Below are 19351 nucleotides of genomic sequence, written 5' to 3'. Positions count from 1 at the left end.
CGAAAAAATTTTAAAGCAAAAAGAAAATATATATATCTCCGTGCAAACAAGTAAAATATATCTTTGCTCTGTTAAAATATTGGGGAAAGATTTGACGAGCCGAAATTTCTTCATCTTTGACTGTGTAAATATGGACTATTGGCGTGGTATTTATACTATGTCCCAAAAAAGATTAAACTTCACGACTCTGATAAGCGTGAGAATAGTCATTATTTTCATAAATTGTGTAAAATTGATGTTGAATACAAATGAAATTTTGTGCTAAAAATATAATTTCTACGCGATAAAAGCTAAATGTGAATTCAATTAGAATCGGGTATCCAATTCTAGGAATTAAACGCACTTCAAACTGACAAACGCGAAAATGCTATTAAGCACACTGACGATAAAACTCCGCATCTTGTATTGTTGATTGACGTTGCGAAAAATCATCGTACGAGTATTTCGTAGACAAATAAATGCTTAACCGCAATTTACGATTGTTCAAACTTTAAATCATTCTATTTCAAGGATTATTGACTCTGCAATGAAAAGTCGTAGACGATTCTTTCTTAAGCGTTCATCAATCTTTTACAATATTTCGTTTGCAAGACTTCTTCTAATTGTTTCTCAAGAAATTCTGATGTGTAGGAAAAAGTATATATAATTAAAAAAAATTTTTAATTATAAAATTACGCAAATTAGTTACATGCATTACTTAAATTTATATATATTCACAGTTTTAATTACAATGTTTGATTAATTAAAAAATATATATTAATTTCTGTTACCTTTCGGTCTCTTAGGCACTCGTCCTTTGGTCTCAATCGTGATGGATGGAGTTTTGAGAATGCTCTCGTCGAACGATTTCAAGCGAAAAAAATTGTAATAATACTTTTTAGTCCCGGCCTTCCACGTGAAGTTCACGTGCGACACCTCACTTGGAATTATCGGCAGTTTACTCTCGAATTCTGGATCCAAGAGGTGACTGATTACTCTACCCTCCGCGATCGCGTATATTTCTATCTCCAGTCCTAGATCAGAACACAATTTTGTTAAAGACATGCTTATTTTATTATTGTAAAAATTTCATTATCGTAAAAACCCGGTACACAGAAGAAGGAAATAGAGAAATTATTCTATATGAAATAATATTTTTCGATATTGAAATCTTATTGGAGACACATATTTCAGGTATCGCGACGCGTCGCCCGAGGAAAAGAGAATTTCTCAAAGGGAAGAAGAGCTCGCTAGAGATTGAAACGCTGTACCGCTCAACATCTTCGTCTGCTGCTGATTGATCCAGAGAGAGATATCGGACGGCTTTTGGGCGCCGTTCCCGGAGCGGTTCTTGTGCCGGGCGAGCGCGTCGTCCAGGAGTAGAACGACGAGCGCCGTCACCGCGGCCAGGGCGGCCGCAGCCGATCGCATAATAATCGTCCGCGACGAGGACCGCTTGGTGCCACCGCCAGGTGTTGCACGCACGACACCGGTGCGAGGAGGAGGAAGAAGAGGAAGACCGCTCCTTCCCTCTGGCAGTCGTCGAAAAATAAAAAAAAAAAAGAAACAGGATACAGATAGGATAGGTAACGCAGAGGGCAACGTTTCCCCGGTCGCTTATCTCTCCCCTGAAAGCGGAGCTCGCGTGCCGTCCGCTTCGACGCGTGTGAAATCTGGGATTTCACGGGGTCACCTCGGACGTAACCCACGGTGCGGAGGAGAGGATCCTCTTTTCTACCCTCCCCTCCCCGATGACGAAGTGATTTCAATGCGCGGTTGTCCACCCCCTCGATTGATAAGGGGAAGCGGAGAGAAGAAGGATTTGTATATATATATGATATCGCTTCGAAAGAGATGAATCCTCGCGTGCGTGTCTGCACGCTTGTCGCGTACGGTACGATGCGTGCGAACCGCGTCGCTCCGTCAGACTGACTGACTGACTGACTGACTCTCAATGAGAGGGAGGCCGAGAGACCTCTCCGTGAAGAGCGAGATAGAGATCTCGCAGACGGACTCTCGGGAGCACGCCGGGGAGAGCGAGTTCGAACGGAATAAGGCTGCGTGCACAACGCAAACAGCCATCGCTCTCCGCTTTTTCGTACATGCTTCGGACGCTTTTTCCCGTTTCTTCCCGGACAGCACCATGTTCAACATTGGCGCATATAAAACTTCTTTAAGATATCTTTTGGATATAATATCAGAATTTGTTAAAGATATCTTATGCGCCAATTTTAGACATGGTGCTGTCTGGGTTACTATCTTGGAAAAATAAGTCTTGAAGAATATTTAGTTTTACATGTATAAATCATAATCATCTTGAATAATTTTCTTACTATTTAATATACGAGTTAAAAATGGACCGATTGATCGAATTTAGACTTATAATAAACTGCAAGAATACGGCAAGAGAGAGGATTATGGAACTTCTAATATTATAAATTAGGCATTCACAGTAAAAAAATAAAAATTTCAATTACGTATTCATTTTTGCAATAAATAAATCTCGAGAATTTTAATTCTCTTTAATTTCGGATGCACATAATTGCAGAATCCATTTTTAAATCGTTTGATTGGAAACTTGAAAAAGTGTATATAGGAATACACGGAAATCAAAATTCAAATTAGCAAGAAAAAAGTGAAAAGAAGTCTTGACGGAGAACCAGTTTTTTTAACGTCTTTTAATTGTCGGTTTTCTGTGCAGTTTCCCCATTCGTTCTTTATATCTTGCCGACAATTGAATTTTACTTCCGTGTTGCGTAAATTCACCACATCTCACATTTGCATTCTACGCTCAACTTACACATTACAAAATACTTATAAATTGCTATACACATATTTTCTAATACTTAAGATTCGTTCAAGTTTAAGCACATCGAGGAAACACTGAATGTTTAACTGAAAGAAAAATAAGAGGAAAAGGGACGCATCTCTTTGATATAAAATATAAATTTTTATTTCATCCCTTTTCCTTTATATTTTTATATTTATTATCGCGTGATGCCTCGATGATGTTACCACGAACTCATGATTTTATAAAACTTCATGTTACATATGCAAGAAGTTTACGACGCGACGAAGCGGAAGTTTTCCCCAGATTGTATAAGAAAAGTTCACGTTCATCAATAATCGGAAATATATAATTAGAATTAGAATTAGAATTCTATTTTTAGATGGATCTTCCGAATCGCCGATACTCTCTTCAAGAGCGTCTATCCTCAATGAATAATCAATAGTATAACCGTTGTATCAGTGGAACGGACTACCTCCAACAAGTAGTCCATTGTTATCCTACGCAGCTGAAAGCCTCTCCGTCTTCCTCCTCTACTTTATCCTTCTTCTTCCGGTACGCTTCTTCCAGTACGACCGTGAACATGTTGCGGAATGGTCACAAATTCTTAAAGGCACGGTCAGAAACATCCAATGACGGAATATCACGTACGAATCCCTTTTATACAAGTACCTCATAAATTCCTTCGATTATTTAATTTTATCTTTTATAAACTATTTTTATAATCCTTGCAGAATCAGCTGTACGGGAAAAATGACGTCAATTCCTGCATCGCGATTCTTTCCAAACTCGAGAGGTCCACTTTGGAACCACGTATTTTGATCTCGAAGAGAAACCGAGAGGACGGACGCAAGTTTTGAGAAAAGAATGAGAAATTCTCTACGTATAATACGGCTCTCCCGGTGCAACTTCGCCTGCCAACAGCGAATTCAATTAGGATTGCGCGGCGGACGTACAAAAACATTCGATCAGGAATAAACCGGCAGCCTGCCTGCCTCGCGGACGCTCTCTTACAACTCGTCTCGCTTTCCCGTTCCCATGGACCATGTATATAACGCGTGTAGGTTGCGTTATCGATTGCACGTTTTGTCGCCGGATTACTCTTCGGCAGATATTTCTGATATGCATGTCATAGAGCGATCCTTCATTAAGTTCAAACTTTTCAAAAATCTGCATCTCTTTTCGAAAGACAAATAATCTCGCAATTTTTGATTAATGTAAAATCGAGCAAGATAAACTTGTAACAGGAGGATGTAAGTTGTATATATTGTAATCAAATATTTTTGTCCTCTTTAGATTAGGTATATTACTTTTACTCATTTTGCGAATGTACAGCAGTCCAAGACTCCAAAATTGAAATATGCTTGTTATATCCACATATAGAGATTCGAGTGATCGAAGAATTGCCGTTCGATCGCAGTTATATTTCTGTGGAAGGTCTGCCCCGATCGCATCTCCCTTTATTCTCCCTCGATCTTTTATTCGTCTGTGGCACAAACCGCGATGAGGGAGAGAAAGAAAGGATCCGGAGTAGCTCGCAGAAGATCGAGAGAATACAGACGCAAAAAAAAAACCCGTCTAGCATAATCACATTATCGATCACATCTTGCTCGATTTCTGCGTTCGCGTAGTCGGCGGATTTATCCAGGACGAGATTCTATTTAGAGAGAACATAACGTGTAATTGTGTTCAAATTATAATTTTAGGCGAAATGTTGTTACTCTTAAAATGGTTTTATCAAAATAAAAGATGTATTTATACGCGTATGTATTTTGTGTTTCATGTTCCTTTGAAGAGAATTTGAAATTATATATCTAAAATACTCGTAGAAATTAATATATAAGAAACTAATGTTAAAGATTAAATTGTATATTAATTTTACTGGATGGAAATGACGAATGAGAGGAATCTCGCTATTGATTTAATTTATTGAATCGTAAAAATGGATGGATCCGAACTATAATGCCCCTCTTTGTGGATTTCCTCTTCGTTTATTCTTTTCCTTTTTTTTAAATTTCATTGACATGAGTTATGCGGACAAATGTCAGGATGCGCATCGATACGCGTATCGTGAATGAGAGTAAACTTAAAAAGATATAATAATATTTTCGCTTAGAATTATGCAATATATGTATATGGATGTCCGATTTCGGTATCCCGCTGCTTTCACGAAGAGACGAGATCTCTCTCTTTTTCTCTCTACAGGGTGATCCATCCAATCGCGCGATATTCAACAACTCGCTCATGTGATGAAGGATGTTTGCACGATGAAAGTTAGGCCAAAAGTTTTGTGCCTTTTCATGTCAATATATGCGCAGCTTTTTCTACATAAGCGATTTCTTCTTCGCAATACGAGTCGATTAAATTCAAAGCGTTATCAAAGCTGGATGGAGCGCCCTGTGTGCACATTTTTCGAAAACTCTGCGGTCTTTTAAATCTCGTAGAAAAATTATGTCTAAAACTGTTATGAACGGCCGATGAGACGGAAATGCGCTCACTCACTCTCCTTTTTCTCTATAGCTGTACGTGTAATAAAATGGCGAAAAAAAAAACACATCAGCATCACACTATTTAGTAAATATCAATAAGGTAATATACGATATAAAGAACTCGCACGACGATAAGCGGGCACACGTTGTATTACATCATCGAGATTCGTCGTTTCTGCATCATTGACTCTTTTTACGGCGAACATTCTACAATGATCTTATGACGTAATGTTTTTAAGTAACTTTATAACATTGAAAGAGATTCGGAAGTACGTTAACGCAAACGTGTGTTATCGATTATTATATATAATACTATTCTCTCGCGCTTATCATTTAATAGTAGGATATATAATATATATATCTCAATATAAAATATACGTATAATATTGCGATCAATTAAACTAATTGAAAATGAACACTTAATTGTGCATTAAGAAATAATCGAGATTCCAAGAGAAAGTCGCTGTAAAAGAATCAAGACTACAATATTTTTTTAGAACAACGTGTGCGTGCTCGTTGTACAATGAACACTCTTGAATAGTAAAATCACGAACCATTTCTCCCTTCATCGACGCAACCTAATACCAAAAGCAGAGTAATAGTAATTGTAGATGTGTTCTCCATCTCGAAGGAGAACACGAGATACGCAAAATCGACGCAACGCACGCATCCGTTTGTAGATGGGAAATCGCGCATAATAAAACGCAAGTAATTTCTTTTGTTATACAAAGTACAAAATTATATAAAAATAAAATAAAGAAGAGAAATACAAATATTAAACGTACGAAGAGCTGCTGCTCGTGCGAAAGTATATGGAAGTTGTTTTTTTTTATACATGTATAATATGTATAATATTATAGATTAACGAGTCTAAACTGATGGTTTATTGATGTGCAGAACGAATGATCGCTCATATCCCGGATAAAAATCGAGAGGCTAGCATAATAGAAAAATACTCTAAAAACGCGCTCTTTCGTCGTGTGTGTATGTTTGTCTTTTTGTGTATGTGTGTCTTGTGTGTGACTTGGACATCGAGATTACCAAAGATAAGATCTATAATTCCATCGTCAATTTCGTCATGGTTATTGCTAGCGCGATCATAATAATATCAAGATATTGATCCGAGAAAAATCTTATGTGTCTATAATTACGGTCTCGAGAGTAAGTTTAAAGATTGCACAGAGTTGCATCCTCACTATTATGTTCGATCGATGATATTAGATTGTCTCATACTGTTAATATATCGCAATCTTTCGCTCATGTACGTATATATACCGATAAAGCTATAAACCAGGTTCAAGTGAACTCTCGCAAGTGGTTCCTTCGCGAATAAACGATTGAATATATGACAGCTGTTTATCGCAGTGCGCAGTCTTTAGCATCCGTCACACAACCGTCTACAATATTCACGCTCTTCCTCTAAGATTATTTTGGTTTTAACATCAATATATGAATAACATCATAACGGACGTACAATAATACGAAAACGCTCGTATATTATTGCGATATAAGCCGATACTGTGTAATTAAAAAGAAAAATCTTAATTATATCGTGTGACGTCCAAGTCACTTGTACAGGATGTTCGGCAAAAAAGACCGTAACAAATATATTTCAATTGTATCTGAAAGATACTTTTTGCGTTCGGTATATAAAAGGATACATTCCTTATAAGAATTCGCGTTATGCAGAAAGACACGGGCTAGTAGTCCTGTCTGATATCAGGTGATGATATATCATTTAAAAGTACTATAATTCATGATTCTTTGCATATTCATACGTATCATAAATATTATACACTTTGTACCTATCTTTGTTTCGCTTTATCTTTGTACCTGACATATTTGCTTGCGACACTTTTGCAGACAACCTGTACACCGCATTGACTAATGTTAACTTAACGTTTATCTAAACAAATTTTTTGTACAAATCGCACTTAAAGGTTTAAACAAATTTTAACATCTCATACACTAAGTAATAATAATTATATAATAGTTGCTCTGCTTGTGTGATCGTCGCATCCTTTAAAAAATTACTAATAATAATTATAATAATTCATAATTAATATATATATATATATATCTATATATCTATATAATGTCTCTTTCATTTTTCTCTTTCTTTCGCTTTCTCTTTATATATATATATATATATAATATATATTTAATATCTTTATGTATATATATTAAATAATTATGTAGCATTAGCTTACAATTACTGGATTATAATAAAATTATCAAAAAAGCAAAAAAAAGTAAACTTTCTCATAAAAAATAAGAGTTTTCGTGTCGAAGCATGTTTCACATACAAAAGCAATAATTACTTATAGAGGCCTTGCGATTTTTGTTATCTACTTATATGGTGCATATACAATCTCTCCTCTTCAATATTACTTTACCCTTTACTATCCTTTGCGTGTCCTCATTTGTTTGCGCATATGTGTATGTAAATATATATATATATATATATGTGTGTGTTTGTTAATAATGAAAAAGTGTAAGTGCATGACAAATGTAGATTATATTATTCGTTCATTTAGATTTGGCCCTTTTTCGGCAGAGTAAAAATTGATCGCGGCTAAAGGTTCTTAGAAACCGTCCATTAGAAGATTACAGTTAAAATCAGTCGAAGCCAGATTGCGACACTATCTTTTATATTGTTTGTCATTTTCAAGATTGCATGTAAATGTATAGTATCATTCACTCTGTCATGTAACGTGCGTTTTAAATCATTTTGATTTATTTTCGTTACAAAATCTTTAGTTAATATACGATCTTTTTAATCTAAATCATATATATATTGTATATTCGCTTTATTTATACAATATAAAATGGTAAAAATTTGCCGTAAACACTTTCTAATTCCATTGTGCACCAATTTCACAATAAAGCTTTATTAGAATAAAAGCATTTATCGCGAAAATTTCAATTAATGTGTCTCATTTAAAGCATGAATGTCACTTACGTTTTAGAAATTTAATAATTTCATTATCATAAATATTTTCAAGTCCAATATAGGCACTAAGATTTAACACTTTGTGAATACATTTCGATATATATATATATTACAGTTACTCGAATATAATATATTACTAGAATAAAAGAATTTCTATTAAAAATAATTTTTATTGGCTATCGATACAAGTATTTAACTCTCGTAAAAGAGAAAGAAATATTTTTATTTACTCTTATACGTTTATCCCTAATAATTTTGTATTCTATATGTACGGTAGAAAATTATGTTAATCTGAATTATTTCAATATTGTCCAATCTCTTCTTATGGATACAATTCAAGTGGACGCTATAAAGCATTTTTCAAGAGTAATCTGATAATTTAGAAAAAAATTTATAAACATAAATGTAAGTAACAACGCAATAAATGACTTGAAAAATGAGAGATGTGCAAATACTTGTATTGAATAAGCAATAATGTTTACTTTTAGCAAAAGCAATTTCCAAATTTTTTTTCAATTATAATACTCGATACTAAGTTAAAAAATTTATATATATGTACGTCGTAATAAATTTAGAAATCAACGCGCGTCATGTTGACATTGGATACTACATGCAGTCTTAAAAGTATGTCACAAGTCTGGAACAATTCGTATACCTTGTCACCAATCGGCGTGTCCAACTCAATCTGGCTCTGTCAAATATTACGATCAATGCTAGAATAGTTTCTACGATACTATTTCCATAATTAGCTTGCACGCTATGAAACACCTACAGTTTCTGGGTTTTATCATTCAAATAGAGATATGCCCTTGTGTATTGCAAATTATCAGCACTCTTGACAATGGAATGAAGAAAAAAATATTCGTAACAAAAATTGACTTACTTTTGTTACACGTTCAAAAATGCTAAAAAGCGAAAAAATATATATGGAATGTTTTTGAATATTTCAGAAACTCAAAACTCGTATCCGATTATTGCGCATCGGAAATCTATAAATGTGTAAATGAGTGTGAAAGACAGTCACGGTTTACTCTATAGGAACTATAAAACCCAAATCCCCAGAGTCTAATTGGCAGTATAGTGTTGGACATTGCGCCCAGCGCAAGGTGCATAGCAGAGCTGCTGCAGTAGCCAAGGATCGGGCTCTGATCCTTAACCGTAACGAGAAAACGTTTTTTTTTTCCTTTTTTTCCTTTTTTTATGCGACTTTGATTAACATAGCTGTAGATGTTACACATACGTGGCCATAGTGCCAGTCGGAATTGGTGGTGTCTCCTCTGGCCTACCTTTAGGTCCGTATTGCCCGATGAAGGATCCATCTTCAGTGAAGCGACCTAGAACAAACGACAGATTCCAAATTTTATAGCGAATTCTACACTGCTCTTATACATAAAATGTATAAACCTATGTGTATGTATATGTATGTGCGTGTATTAAAGTTTGGCTTTGAAATAATATTTACTAAACGTTAAAAATATTAGCATGCAACTTTGTAAAAGAATAAATAATATATCAAATTTTAAACAGTTCGATATTTTTTGTTTCAAAGCTCATATGCGGTGATTTAGCGTTAAAAACATGTTTGTGTCAAGCTTACCTTAGACTAGAGTGGCAAATGCTTGCGAATTTGGTTCCTGCTTACGATGACGGCCATATTGACCAATGAAAGAACCATCTTCGTTCATGCCCTCTGTATCGATTCAAGCAAAATGTGTAAAGCAAAAATAAAGTGTATAACAAAATATAAACTGAATATAATAAGTTGAAAATAAAAGTCTAAGACAAAATATAAACGTTAAAAAGTAAATACAATCAACTTATGCTATTGCAACTGCAAAGTGTAATAATGAAACATATAAAAGGGAAAAGCACTTGCAGATAAGAATAATTTCGTGACACACTATTCTTAGCTGTGTTCATGTGAAATATGAAATATGAAATATGAAGATTTGATACCTCTCTATATTATAACAATAATTCAATATGTATCTAAGCTAGTTTTTCACCATAATAATATGTATGGAAATGAATCTAATCAATCATGTTTGATAATGAAAAAACTCATGCACAATATACTTTTAATTTATATACCATACATGTATGTAGGTCACAGACTTTTCTAATGCTTTAGATATTTCTGAGGGCCGTTTACTGTGTGTAAAATTCTATAACCAACCTGTATCACCGTCACCGTACTCCGCCATGGAGTCCGTGTCCGATTCAGGATGTTTGCCATCCTGATGAGAAGATGATGCTAAGGACGCGCGTCCACCAGCCGATTTGGTGTCCAGTGGTTGTGAATATTCATGGAATCCGCCCTCCTCGGGATAATCGCCACGTCCAGCGGCCAATTCTCGCTCATGCACCGCGTACTTTCCACCTCTGTTTCGTTTAATCACGCAAACGATTATCAGCACTAGGAGGAGGATAGCGATCGCCAGCATCATTCCTAGGAAAATCATAACACTCTTTAACATATGCCACCTTGCTAATATCAGATCTGATAATCGTGATAACTAAGAAGTAGCCTCACCTATGAACCAACCAGCCGTTGCGACATTTTCCTTCGGTTGAATAATGGGCCCTTCACTGCTCGTCTCCACTTCTTGAGAAGCGCTTTCAGTCACGTAATCTCCGTCGACAGCAACAACCGACATCACATAGACTTCACCGCTTTGAAGACCACGCAACTGTGTGAATCAATAATTATTTGTTAAATATATACAATATTTAATTTTTCTTTTTTTTTTGCAATAAAGATTATCTATCATTAATCATTACTGTAAACTTACCTCAATACCGTTCGATAGAAATTCGGGATCAGTCTCCGTAGATATCGTTTCGCCCTTGAGCTTGTGTTTAACATAAAAATGACTTCCCGGATTGCCGTTCAGATTCGGTACCCAAATTACTCTCACGTTTGCATATCCATTTTCCGTTGGTACAGTTTCCCATGTAAATTGCGGGACGTCAGGTTTTTTAGACGTTCGTGTCTTTTGTTCAATGAAATAGCTGTATAAACGTAAAATTTTATTATCGTCTTATAGAAATGTTATTATGTTTCTGTATTCTTGTAAACTTACTCATTGCCTTCGCCAATTTTGGTTGTGGCACGTATGTGAACGCGGTATATCGTGTCAGGCGCTAACCCAGGTAATTTGGCGGTCGTGTCGTCTGGATTCATAACATGCGGTTTTCTCTCGAGAAGAGTTCCTAATTTCGTGCCATTCACAACCTGATAATAGATCCTATATCCGGTTAAGATGCCGTTCGGTTCCGCGGGCCGCGTCCACACAAGGAACAGAGCGCTGGATCCTATGGGAAATGCTTCAAAACTAAGTACCGTTCCGGGAACTCCTTCCGGTGTCTCGAAGCTCAAAGTCTCGGACGGAGGACCGGCGTATCTATATATCGCAAAAACACGTTATTATAATTATGTAGAGAAACAGTACACGACAATCGAATACGTGTATATCCAATGTTTTTCATTACCTGCCATTGTAAGCGAGTATTCTCACGTTATTCCTGCTGTACGGAACAAACTTTGTGACCAGCGCATGCGTCTTGTTGCCGCCGCGAATGTCGATCTCGCGCATTCCTTTCTCGCCGTCCTTATCCGTCCACGTCTGAATTTTGTATCCTTGCAACTCGCCCCTCACCGATTCTTCCGGCACCTGACTCCACGACAGTTGAGCGGTCGTGCTCGATTTTACTTGATTTAGTGTAAAATTACCTGGCGCTTGCTGAGGTACTGAAATAAAATAATTTAATGATAATTAAATCGTACAATTATCGACTGCCGAATATAATGGGCAAACTTTGCTATTTAATAATAAAGTAATTTCATCAGATCTTACTGTCTTCCCCAGAATATCCGGTAATTTCCTCAGCCGATGCTCTACTCTCTCCCTTCTCGTTTATTGCGATGATTTTAAGCTTGTATCTCTGGTATGTAGGTTGATTTTCCACTAGCAACTTGTTTTTTCTCCAATCGTTTATATCTTGAATAGTCCATTTCTCACCGGGTATATCTCTCTTATAATACACTCGGTACATAAATCTGGGAGCATTATGCTCTACTTGCGGCATAGTCGTCCACGAGATAACCAAATTTTGCGGTGTGTTGCCTTTGCCCATGACATTGTCCGGATTTTTATAAGGGACATCCGGTAAGGTGGTACAAACGTCACTATGTGGTGATGGTAGAGATGGACCTGTTGCAAATATTACAATGTATTAAAGTTTTTATTTTATCCTCGAAAAACGAAGTAGAAAGTCGCATAATGACGTGTATAATTTAGCGATCAATTCGAAGCTGAATTATGTTATTACAATTGTACATAATTTAATTTTCAAAGTCTCACCTATCTTATTCCATGCGAGAACGCGGTATGTGTAATTAGCCCACGGTGACATGGGCACTGAATATCTCTGCTCGGTGGCGGGAACAAAATCTTTGGATATCTCCCAAGTATCCGGCGTAAAACTAGTGTTGTATTGAATGGTGTAGCGCAGAATGGGTGCTCTGTTATCGCCCATGGGTATCCATTGAACAATGGCTTCCTTCGACGTGCACGTGATACCAACTAATCTCGGTGAATTAGGTACATCCTGAACTATCAGCGTCGCCTGCGCTCTCGCTTCGTCCAGTTCGGTGTGCGCAACGCAAGTATAAGTACCGGAATCTAATTCGGTCGTCTTTGTGATCATCAAAGAATAATCGGAGCTCCGTATAAATCTGGGTTCCATCTCAAAGTCTATCGGTTCACCATTACTCAACCAGTCTATAACCAGAGGTAGACTGGGATCAGTAACAGCATTGCACCTAAACAAACACAAAAAAAGAAAGATTAAAAATAAGGTTTCTAATTTTTCTAAACAGTTTCAGAATTATAAATTTATTAATTTTTCTTTTTACGAGATATATTTACCTGAATGTGGCAGTGGAGCCCGCCGCGACTTCGTAATCCTCCGGCTCGTCCGTTATTCTAGTGTGTTCCTTCACGACTAAAACGGCAGACGCCTTTACCTCGCCGAATTTATTGGAGGCGTGACACGTGTAAGTACCCGCGTCCAAGAATATCACATTTTCAATTTCCAAATCGCCCGAGTCTAAAGTCTTGTATCGACCGCCAGTCAATTCCTGTCCGTTCCTGATCCACTTGACCTCAGGTTTGGGCGCGCCGAAAACGCGACATGTGACCCGCACGGTCTTGCCATCGACCGTACTCATATCCATGGGCGGTTGCGTGATGTCCGGATCGAGCGCCAGCACGTTCACGTACACGTCTTTGTAAACGTATCCCAACGAGTTGGTGGCGTTACATCCATAATTGCCCGTGTCCTTCTTCACCAGCTTCTCGATGATGATAGAATTCGGCGTGACTCGCCGTCTGTTATTCGGCGGTGCCTCGGATATCGGTTTGCCATTGTGTATCCACTTGATCTCGGGAACGGGCACTCCGCTGGCCTCGCATCTAATTTCCACGGTCTCGTCCTCCGCGGCGTTCACGAATTCCGGCTCGACCGTGAAATACGGTACAGCCATCACGTTTAAGTTTATCGAATACGACTGGGCAGCGCCCACTCCGTTCGACGCCTCGCAAGTGTAGGTTCCTTCATCCTCGAAATTGACATGTTTTAAGACAAGAGACTTGCCGTAGTTCCCTTGAGTTACTCTGTCGCTCGGACTGATCAGTTGACCGTTTTTGCTCCAAACGATCTGCGGCAAAGGCGTTCCACCAAATATACAGTACAGCTCTACTTTCTTACCGCGCAGAGCGACCTCGTTTTTCCTGCTGACATATTGTCTCTCGGGGGGATACTTGTTCTGGCCGGTGGATGCACCTGTAGAAATTACGTTTAGCAAAACCTTATTGCCTAATTTGTATTCGTTTCTGAACACAGATGTGGCGGCACAGGCGTAGTAAAACTCTTCCGAGGCGTCGTACTTCGTGACATTGCTGAACCAGAGATTACCCTCCGGGTCCAGAGTCATCCTGGAATTATTGATTGACTTGATACCACCGCTAACATCCTGAATTAGCCAGTAAACGTTCGGCTTAGGCCAGCCATCTGGTGGTTGGCAGGTAAGTTTGAAGGGGGAACCCTCATTTGCATTCTGAGTTATCGGATTTTCATCCTTGAAAGAATTCAATTCAGCCTTTCGAACAAACACCGAATTCGATGTGGCTATACCCCATTCATTCTCCGCAAAACATTGATACTGTCCTAGATCTTCGTCCCTTGGTCTTGAAATCACTAAGGTACCTCGACCAGGCTGTTGAGAAATGCGATCGTCATACGCCGGCCATTCAAAGTTTTTTCCGTTTTTAATCCAACGATACCTATAATATAATAATGAATATATATATTATCTTTATATTTTACATAACATACAAGTATTATTCCGCATATTAATATATTTGTATCTTAAAAAGTTATTAACTATATATATTTATAAGTAATATTATACTGTATGTAATATAATATTTATATATATATACAAATCTCAAACCGAGAATTACGACATACATATAATACATTATATATATAATAAATTTGAATTTGAAAAAACCGCATGTTACATAATAACAAATATACTTATATCCTCGTACAAAATATCGAGGCAAATCGACATACGTCGATATAGCATATAATGATAAATGTTGGACAACAAAGTTTTTTTTATTTATTTTTATGATTTTATTCAAAAAAGTTTAGGTAAAAAATACTATCCACGTCCCTATATTCATACAAGACAGATATCTGCGTATTAGTGACGATTATTTCATACATCCTAAAGCTATGAGATCATCTTTGTAATTAAGATCGGCCAGTTTGTACCGACTACACGAGATGAATAAGCTCGATTGCTGTAAGTGCAATGAAACTGTACGAGAGAGAAATGTCTCCAAAGTACATTTTCCGTTCTTGAGCAACTTACAAGGGAAGTTCGGCAAGTGTAAAATTCAAAGTTTCAATCTGAAACTTTGTATAAGTTTAGAGTAGATGAACCTAATCACGAAACGATTTTTTTTAGCTGCTGATATTCGGTTTTAGGGGTGCAGCATCCCCTTAAATAAAATCGGTGTTTACGTTTTCAAGCGAATATCGCCGAAATAATGAGAAATATAAAAAAATGTTTCCAGCAAAAGTTTTATGGTTTCGAAAGCTCTTTATAATGGCATGATCATATTTTGCAAAAATGTTTAATTTTTCAAAATACCCCCACCACGTATCTTTTTTTTTTCATATTTAAATTTTTCTTGCAACTAAAATTAAAGTTTATTTCACGCCAAATTCAACCATATATAATAAAGTTGCGATCCGTAAACGTGTTTTTGAGAAATAAACTGAAAACATCCTTACAGGGTATGCTGTCAATTTTATCGGCCCGCTAATTTTGGCTACGACTTCTCTTTCTCCCCTTCTCTCTGTAATTTTTCGCAATACAAGATAACGATGAAACAGATGTTCGTAATAAGTCTAATCACGTAACTGATTTTTGTATATTACACATTTTATAAATAATATAGTAGTCAAAATATATCGTAAGAGAAAAATCAAAGTTATCGATAAAGTAATTTCTGATTTAGACCTTTGGTAAAAAAAATTAAAGATTATCGTCTAGAATGAAATAAACACGGATACACTAACGTATATGTAATATTTCCTATTATGTACGTCATTATATTTATGAGAACGTTATCAACTTTGAATAGTTGAAAGGTTGAAGGATTATCAAGATTGATGTGATACAATAAAAGGGAAGGTTATCTTTAATGTTCGTTTTCCTTATACAATTAGTATAAAAGCCATCCGCTTCTGCATTTCATTCATGTTATTTAATATATTGTACGTGTGATACTTTCTGTGGGAAAGTTTCATATAACATTTATTCAAGCATTTATGTCAAAATGTTGGCCATAAATACGGCGAACGTTATAAATTTGTTAATTACAACGTTTCACATTGCAAATCTCGCTGTCACTCCTGTTAATCATCGTGAAGTAGAACTCCACGATGCAATTTCAAATTTAATAAGGGATTCTCTAAAAGACGATATTACGATTGAATATGATTGGGGACTTGATTTTGATGATCCATCGAAACCTCAAGCTGTACGTAGTTTATTTCTCAAAAACACGTTTACGGATCGCAACTTTATTATATATGGTTGAATTTGGGGTGAAATAAACTTTAATTTTAGTTGCAAGAAAAATTTAAATATGAAAAAAAAAAGATACGTGGTGGGGGTATTTTGAAAAATTAAACATTTTTGCAAAATATAATCATGCCATTATAAAGAGCTTTCGAAACCATAAAACTTTTGCTGGAAACATTTTTTTATATTTCTCATTATTTCGGCGATATTCGCTTGAAAACGTAAACACCGATTTTATTTAAGGGGATGCTGCACCCCTAAAACCGAATATCAGCAGCTAAAAAAAATTGTTTCGTGATTAGGTTCATCTACTCTAAACTTATACAAAGTTTCAGATTTTTTTGAATTTTACACTTGCCGAACTTCCCTTGTTAGTGAATGTGTTAAGACATATTTACATAATAGCCACTTCCTTGATGTTATCATTGTCTAATAATGTCGTTATCTGCTTAAACAATCGACACAGAAATATAGATTTAGTATCTACATGTGTCATAAATCAACTTTGAGGAAAAAAATAGATACGTACGTTGGAGCTGGTTCTCCTTCTGCTTCGCATTCAATTAAAAATGGTTTATCGTTCTCGTTGACTTTTGCCTGGACCACTTGAAACAACTGCTCGTCTGTTGGTGGCTGTTTAGATATCCGTGGCGGCGATTGAACTAATAATCGAAAAATATATTAGAAGGGAATCATTGTAATAAAGGTAAACTAGTAAAAGATATAAGTGACATGTATAATGCAAATATAATCTAAAAAGGACAATAAGACACAGAAAATACATTTATATTATATTTAATACAATGAGTTTGCTATGATGAATGATCCTAATGTTTTTTAACTTTAGCTTAATTGTTAATAAGGAGCAATTGCAATTTAAATGATTGACTAATTATTGACTAAATGATTGACTAATTATTATGTATACCATATAGTGATAAATTATAAAGAACATAAAAGATTACACAGATATAGGGCCGATTTTTCCAACTTCTGGGTAAGTTTTATTTGATAGGTAGCATATTTTCATCTCTTTTTGGATTAGTTCTAAAAAAAAGAGACAAAGATATGCTACTTGTCGAATAAAACTTATCAAAAGTTGGAATCGGCCCATAATGTAGAAAAAAAATTAATAATTTTCAAAATATATATGTACAAGAATACATATACTTATTAAAAATAATTTGGTGAAGAAAAAATAATTCTACGGATGGTGTATGTATAAAAAGGAAAATTATATCTTATGAAATATAATCATAATAAAATTCAAAATAAAAAAATTCATAAAACATTATTATACACTATCATTCTCTTTCATATGTTTTGGCAATCAGTCACAGCAATCTATACACAAATCTGATTGTGTGGATTGTGTGTACAAAAATCAGTGTATGTATATTGAAATAGATAAACATGTAGATATGTATGAGTGTATAAAAGCATAGCATCCCTATGTAAGACAACTTTGTTTTGGTGTACAGAAATGTTTTGTGTGAGTGAAAATTGTTCTTGTAACAGAAAGCACAATTATTTATAACAATTTGTATAACAGTGTCTTTCACCTTCTACATAATCCGGGACACGTACTATAATTAAAAATTAAAAATCACACTTTTAATGGCAAAATTTATTGCAACAGTATAAAGTTTGTACTACGTATTAACAAAAATAAAAAAAAAAGACTAGTAAATAAATAAAATACAATTTGTTTATACTCACTTATAGCCGATGCCCCCAGCACCAACGTGGAAATAATGCATACAGTGAGCTTCATGGTTGCAACGCACTTGAAAATCTAAAACAGTAATTTTTTCTATTAAAGATAAATTTTAAAAAATCATCAAGAGAAAGAAATCACGCTAAAGAATCTTTTTCCAATTTTATTTAAAATCGAAAATCGATCAAATTTCACACACGCCCTATAATGTTCGTCGAACACACTTTAACAATGTGGGACTTCTCTTTAATTAATTACGCTTCGCGGTATCATATGTGCACACTTTTGCTATTGCGGTAAATACAAAATTGCACATACACACACATACATATATATACATAATATGTACCTAACGCGCGCGTGCGCTTAGCCATACATATGCATTATCACAAAATCGAAGATGACCCAATTATGAAAAATTTTCAAATTTGCCGGGACGTGTTATGAGACGGTGGTTGCTAACGGAGACGCGACAAATAAAAAATGGGCGTGCACCCGCGTCGTAAAAATTAAAGAATAAAACGTCAATAAACGATACATTTCTCACATACGTATATACATGTTGCAATACGCACAGGTCGATTAGATCGCGGGAAGAGAGAGAGAGAGAGAGAGACCTTAAAATCGTCGAGGAAGAAAAAGACTAGGAAAGAATTCGCACAATTTGTCAATCACCGTTAATGAAAATTCTCATCGACTGGAAACATCGACGACGACGACTTGTTCACTCGATGATGACGATGATCTCACTCGTCCTTCGGGATTCTCGCGGTCCTTAGGATAAACGACGGATTTTGGCGACGAATCCTACGACGACATAAGACGCATCGTTTTCGGCGCGAGAAAAATTTCGAGAATTTTTCTCTCTCTCTCTTTTTCAACAATACGCGACAGAAAACAAGTTGCGGCGAAAAAGCGGGAGGGCAGGGCAGCAAAAAGCGGGCACACCCGCGGATAGCATTGATCGGCCAACGCCGTCGGTATCCACCTATTTGTTCTCTCTCACTCACTCACTCTCTCGCATCGTCTCTCCACGCCTCGTCCTCGCTTTTCGTCGTCTCGTCTCGCGGGCGCGAAATCGAGGCCGGTGATCGCTGGATTTAATAAACGCGGGACTCACCGATCTCGGGCGGCGTATCACGGTATCCAGCACGTCGTCATCACCGCTATGCCATCATCGAAAAACTGCGGAAACCACTGACTCGGATACGTAACCCGCCGTACGGTACCGTGGTGTGCACGCGTGTGAGTCATGCAT

The 19351-nt window shown here is 36.3% G+C and overlaps 3 protein-coding genes across 12 annotated transcripts in view; 1 reads left to right on the top strand and 2 right to left on the bottom strand.

Annotated features, from left to right (window-relative positions):
• shf (WNT inhibitory factor 1) overlaps positions 1-2428 on the bottom strand; it is a 7778-nt gene extending 5350 nt beyond the window's left edge. The window contains exons 1-2 of one of the 2 annotated variants that reach the window (XM_029322413.2): positions 1251-2428; positions 771-1013 (exon numbers count right to left, since the gene is read on the bottom strand). In XM_029322413.2, the coding sequence (XP_029178246.1) occupies positions 771-1013; positions 1251-1410 (403 nt within the window). In that variant the 5' untranslated portion in view covers positions 1411-2428. The remainder of the gene's footprint in view (positions 1-770; positions 1014-1250) is intronic. The other variant, XM_029322421.2, reaches the window with a different exon arrangement.
• Coq7 (ubiquinone biosynthesis protein COQ7, mitochondrial) overlaps positions 1-5040 on the top strand; it is an 11696-nt gene extending 6656 nt beyond the window's left edge. For all 4 annotated transcript variants that reach the window (XM_085481482.1, XM_085481481.1, XM_085481483.1 and 1 more), the window contains 3 exons: positions 786-963; positions 1174-3414; positions 3502-5040. The gene's annotated coding sequence lies outside the window, so the exon portion shown is untranslated. The remainder of the gene's footprint in view (positions 1-785; positions 964-1173; positions 3415-3501) is intronic.
• Nrg (Neuroglian) lies at positions 4676-19351 on the bottom strand. 6 transcript variants are annotated; one of them, XM_085481479.1, is made up of 14 exons: positions 19214-19351; positions 18096-18171; positions 17939-17962; positions 16906-17038; positions 13141-14556; positions 12574-13034; positions 12067-12423; positions 11702-11960; positions 11293-11613; positions 11002-11221; positions 10743-10899; positions 10386-10658; positions 9807-9899; positions 9479-9543 (listed from the first exon to the last, which is right to left on the bottom strand). In XM_085481479.1, exons 2-13 carry the CDS (start codon positions 18148-18150, stop codon positions 9808-9810), a joined length of 3768 nt encoding a protein of 1255 aa, XP_085337605.1. In that variant the 5' UTR covers positions 18151-18171; positions 19214-19351; the 3' UTR covers positions 9479-9543; position 9807. The 6 variants fall into 6 exon arrangements, with proteins under 6 accessions (XP_029178164.2, XP_085337604.1, XP_085337603.1 ...); XM_029322331.2 differs by lacking the exon at positions 9807-9899 and having other exon boundaries at positions 4676-9543; XM_085481478.1 differs by lacking the exons at positions 9807-9899; positions 19214-19351 and adding an exon at positions 19108-19172 and having other exon boundaries at positions 4676-9543.

This window comes from Nylanderia fulva, unplaced genomic scaffold (assembly GCF_048542155.1).
Source record: "Nylanderia fulva isolate GAGA-0341 unplaced genomic scaffold, ASM4854215v1 Scaffold18, whole genome shotgun sequence".
NCBI lineage: Eukaryota > Metazoa > Arthropoda > Insecta > Hymenoptera > Formicidae > Nylanderia > Nylanderia fulva.
Note: the sequence above shows the minus strand (reverse complement) of the source record. Positions and strands in the feature narration are given on the sequence as shown.

Excerpts from the sequence above, each read along its gene's own strand:
- Nrg (XM_029322331.2), bottom strand. The coding sequence starts at position 18,150 with ATGAAGCTCACTGTATGCATTATTTCCACGTTGGTGCTGGGGGCATCG. Across the intron at positions 11,222-11,292 it reads AAAATTGGCGAAGGCAATGA|CTATTTCATTGAACAAAAGA; the intron begins GTAAGTTTACAA and ends ACGTTTATACAG. Across the intron at positions 9,544-10,385 it reads GTACGGTGACGGTGATACAG|GTCGCTTCACTGAAGATGGA; the intron begins GTTGGTTATAGA and ends CGTTTGTTCTAG.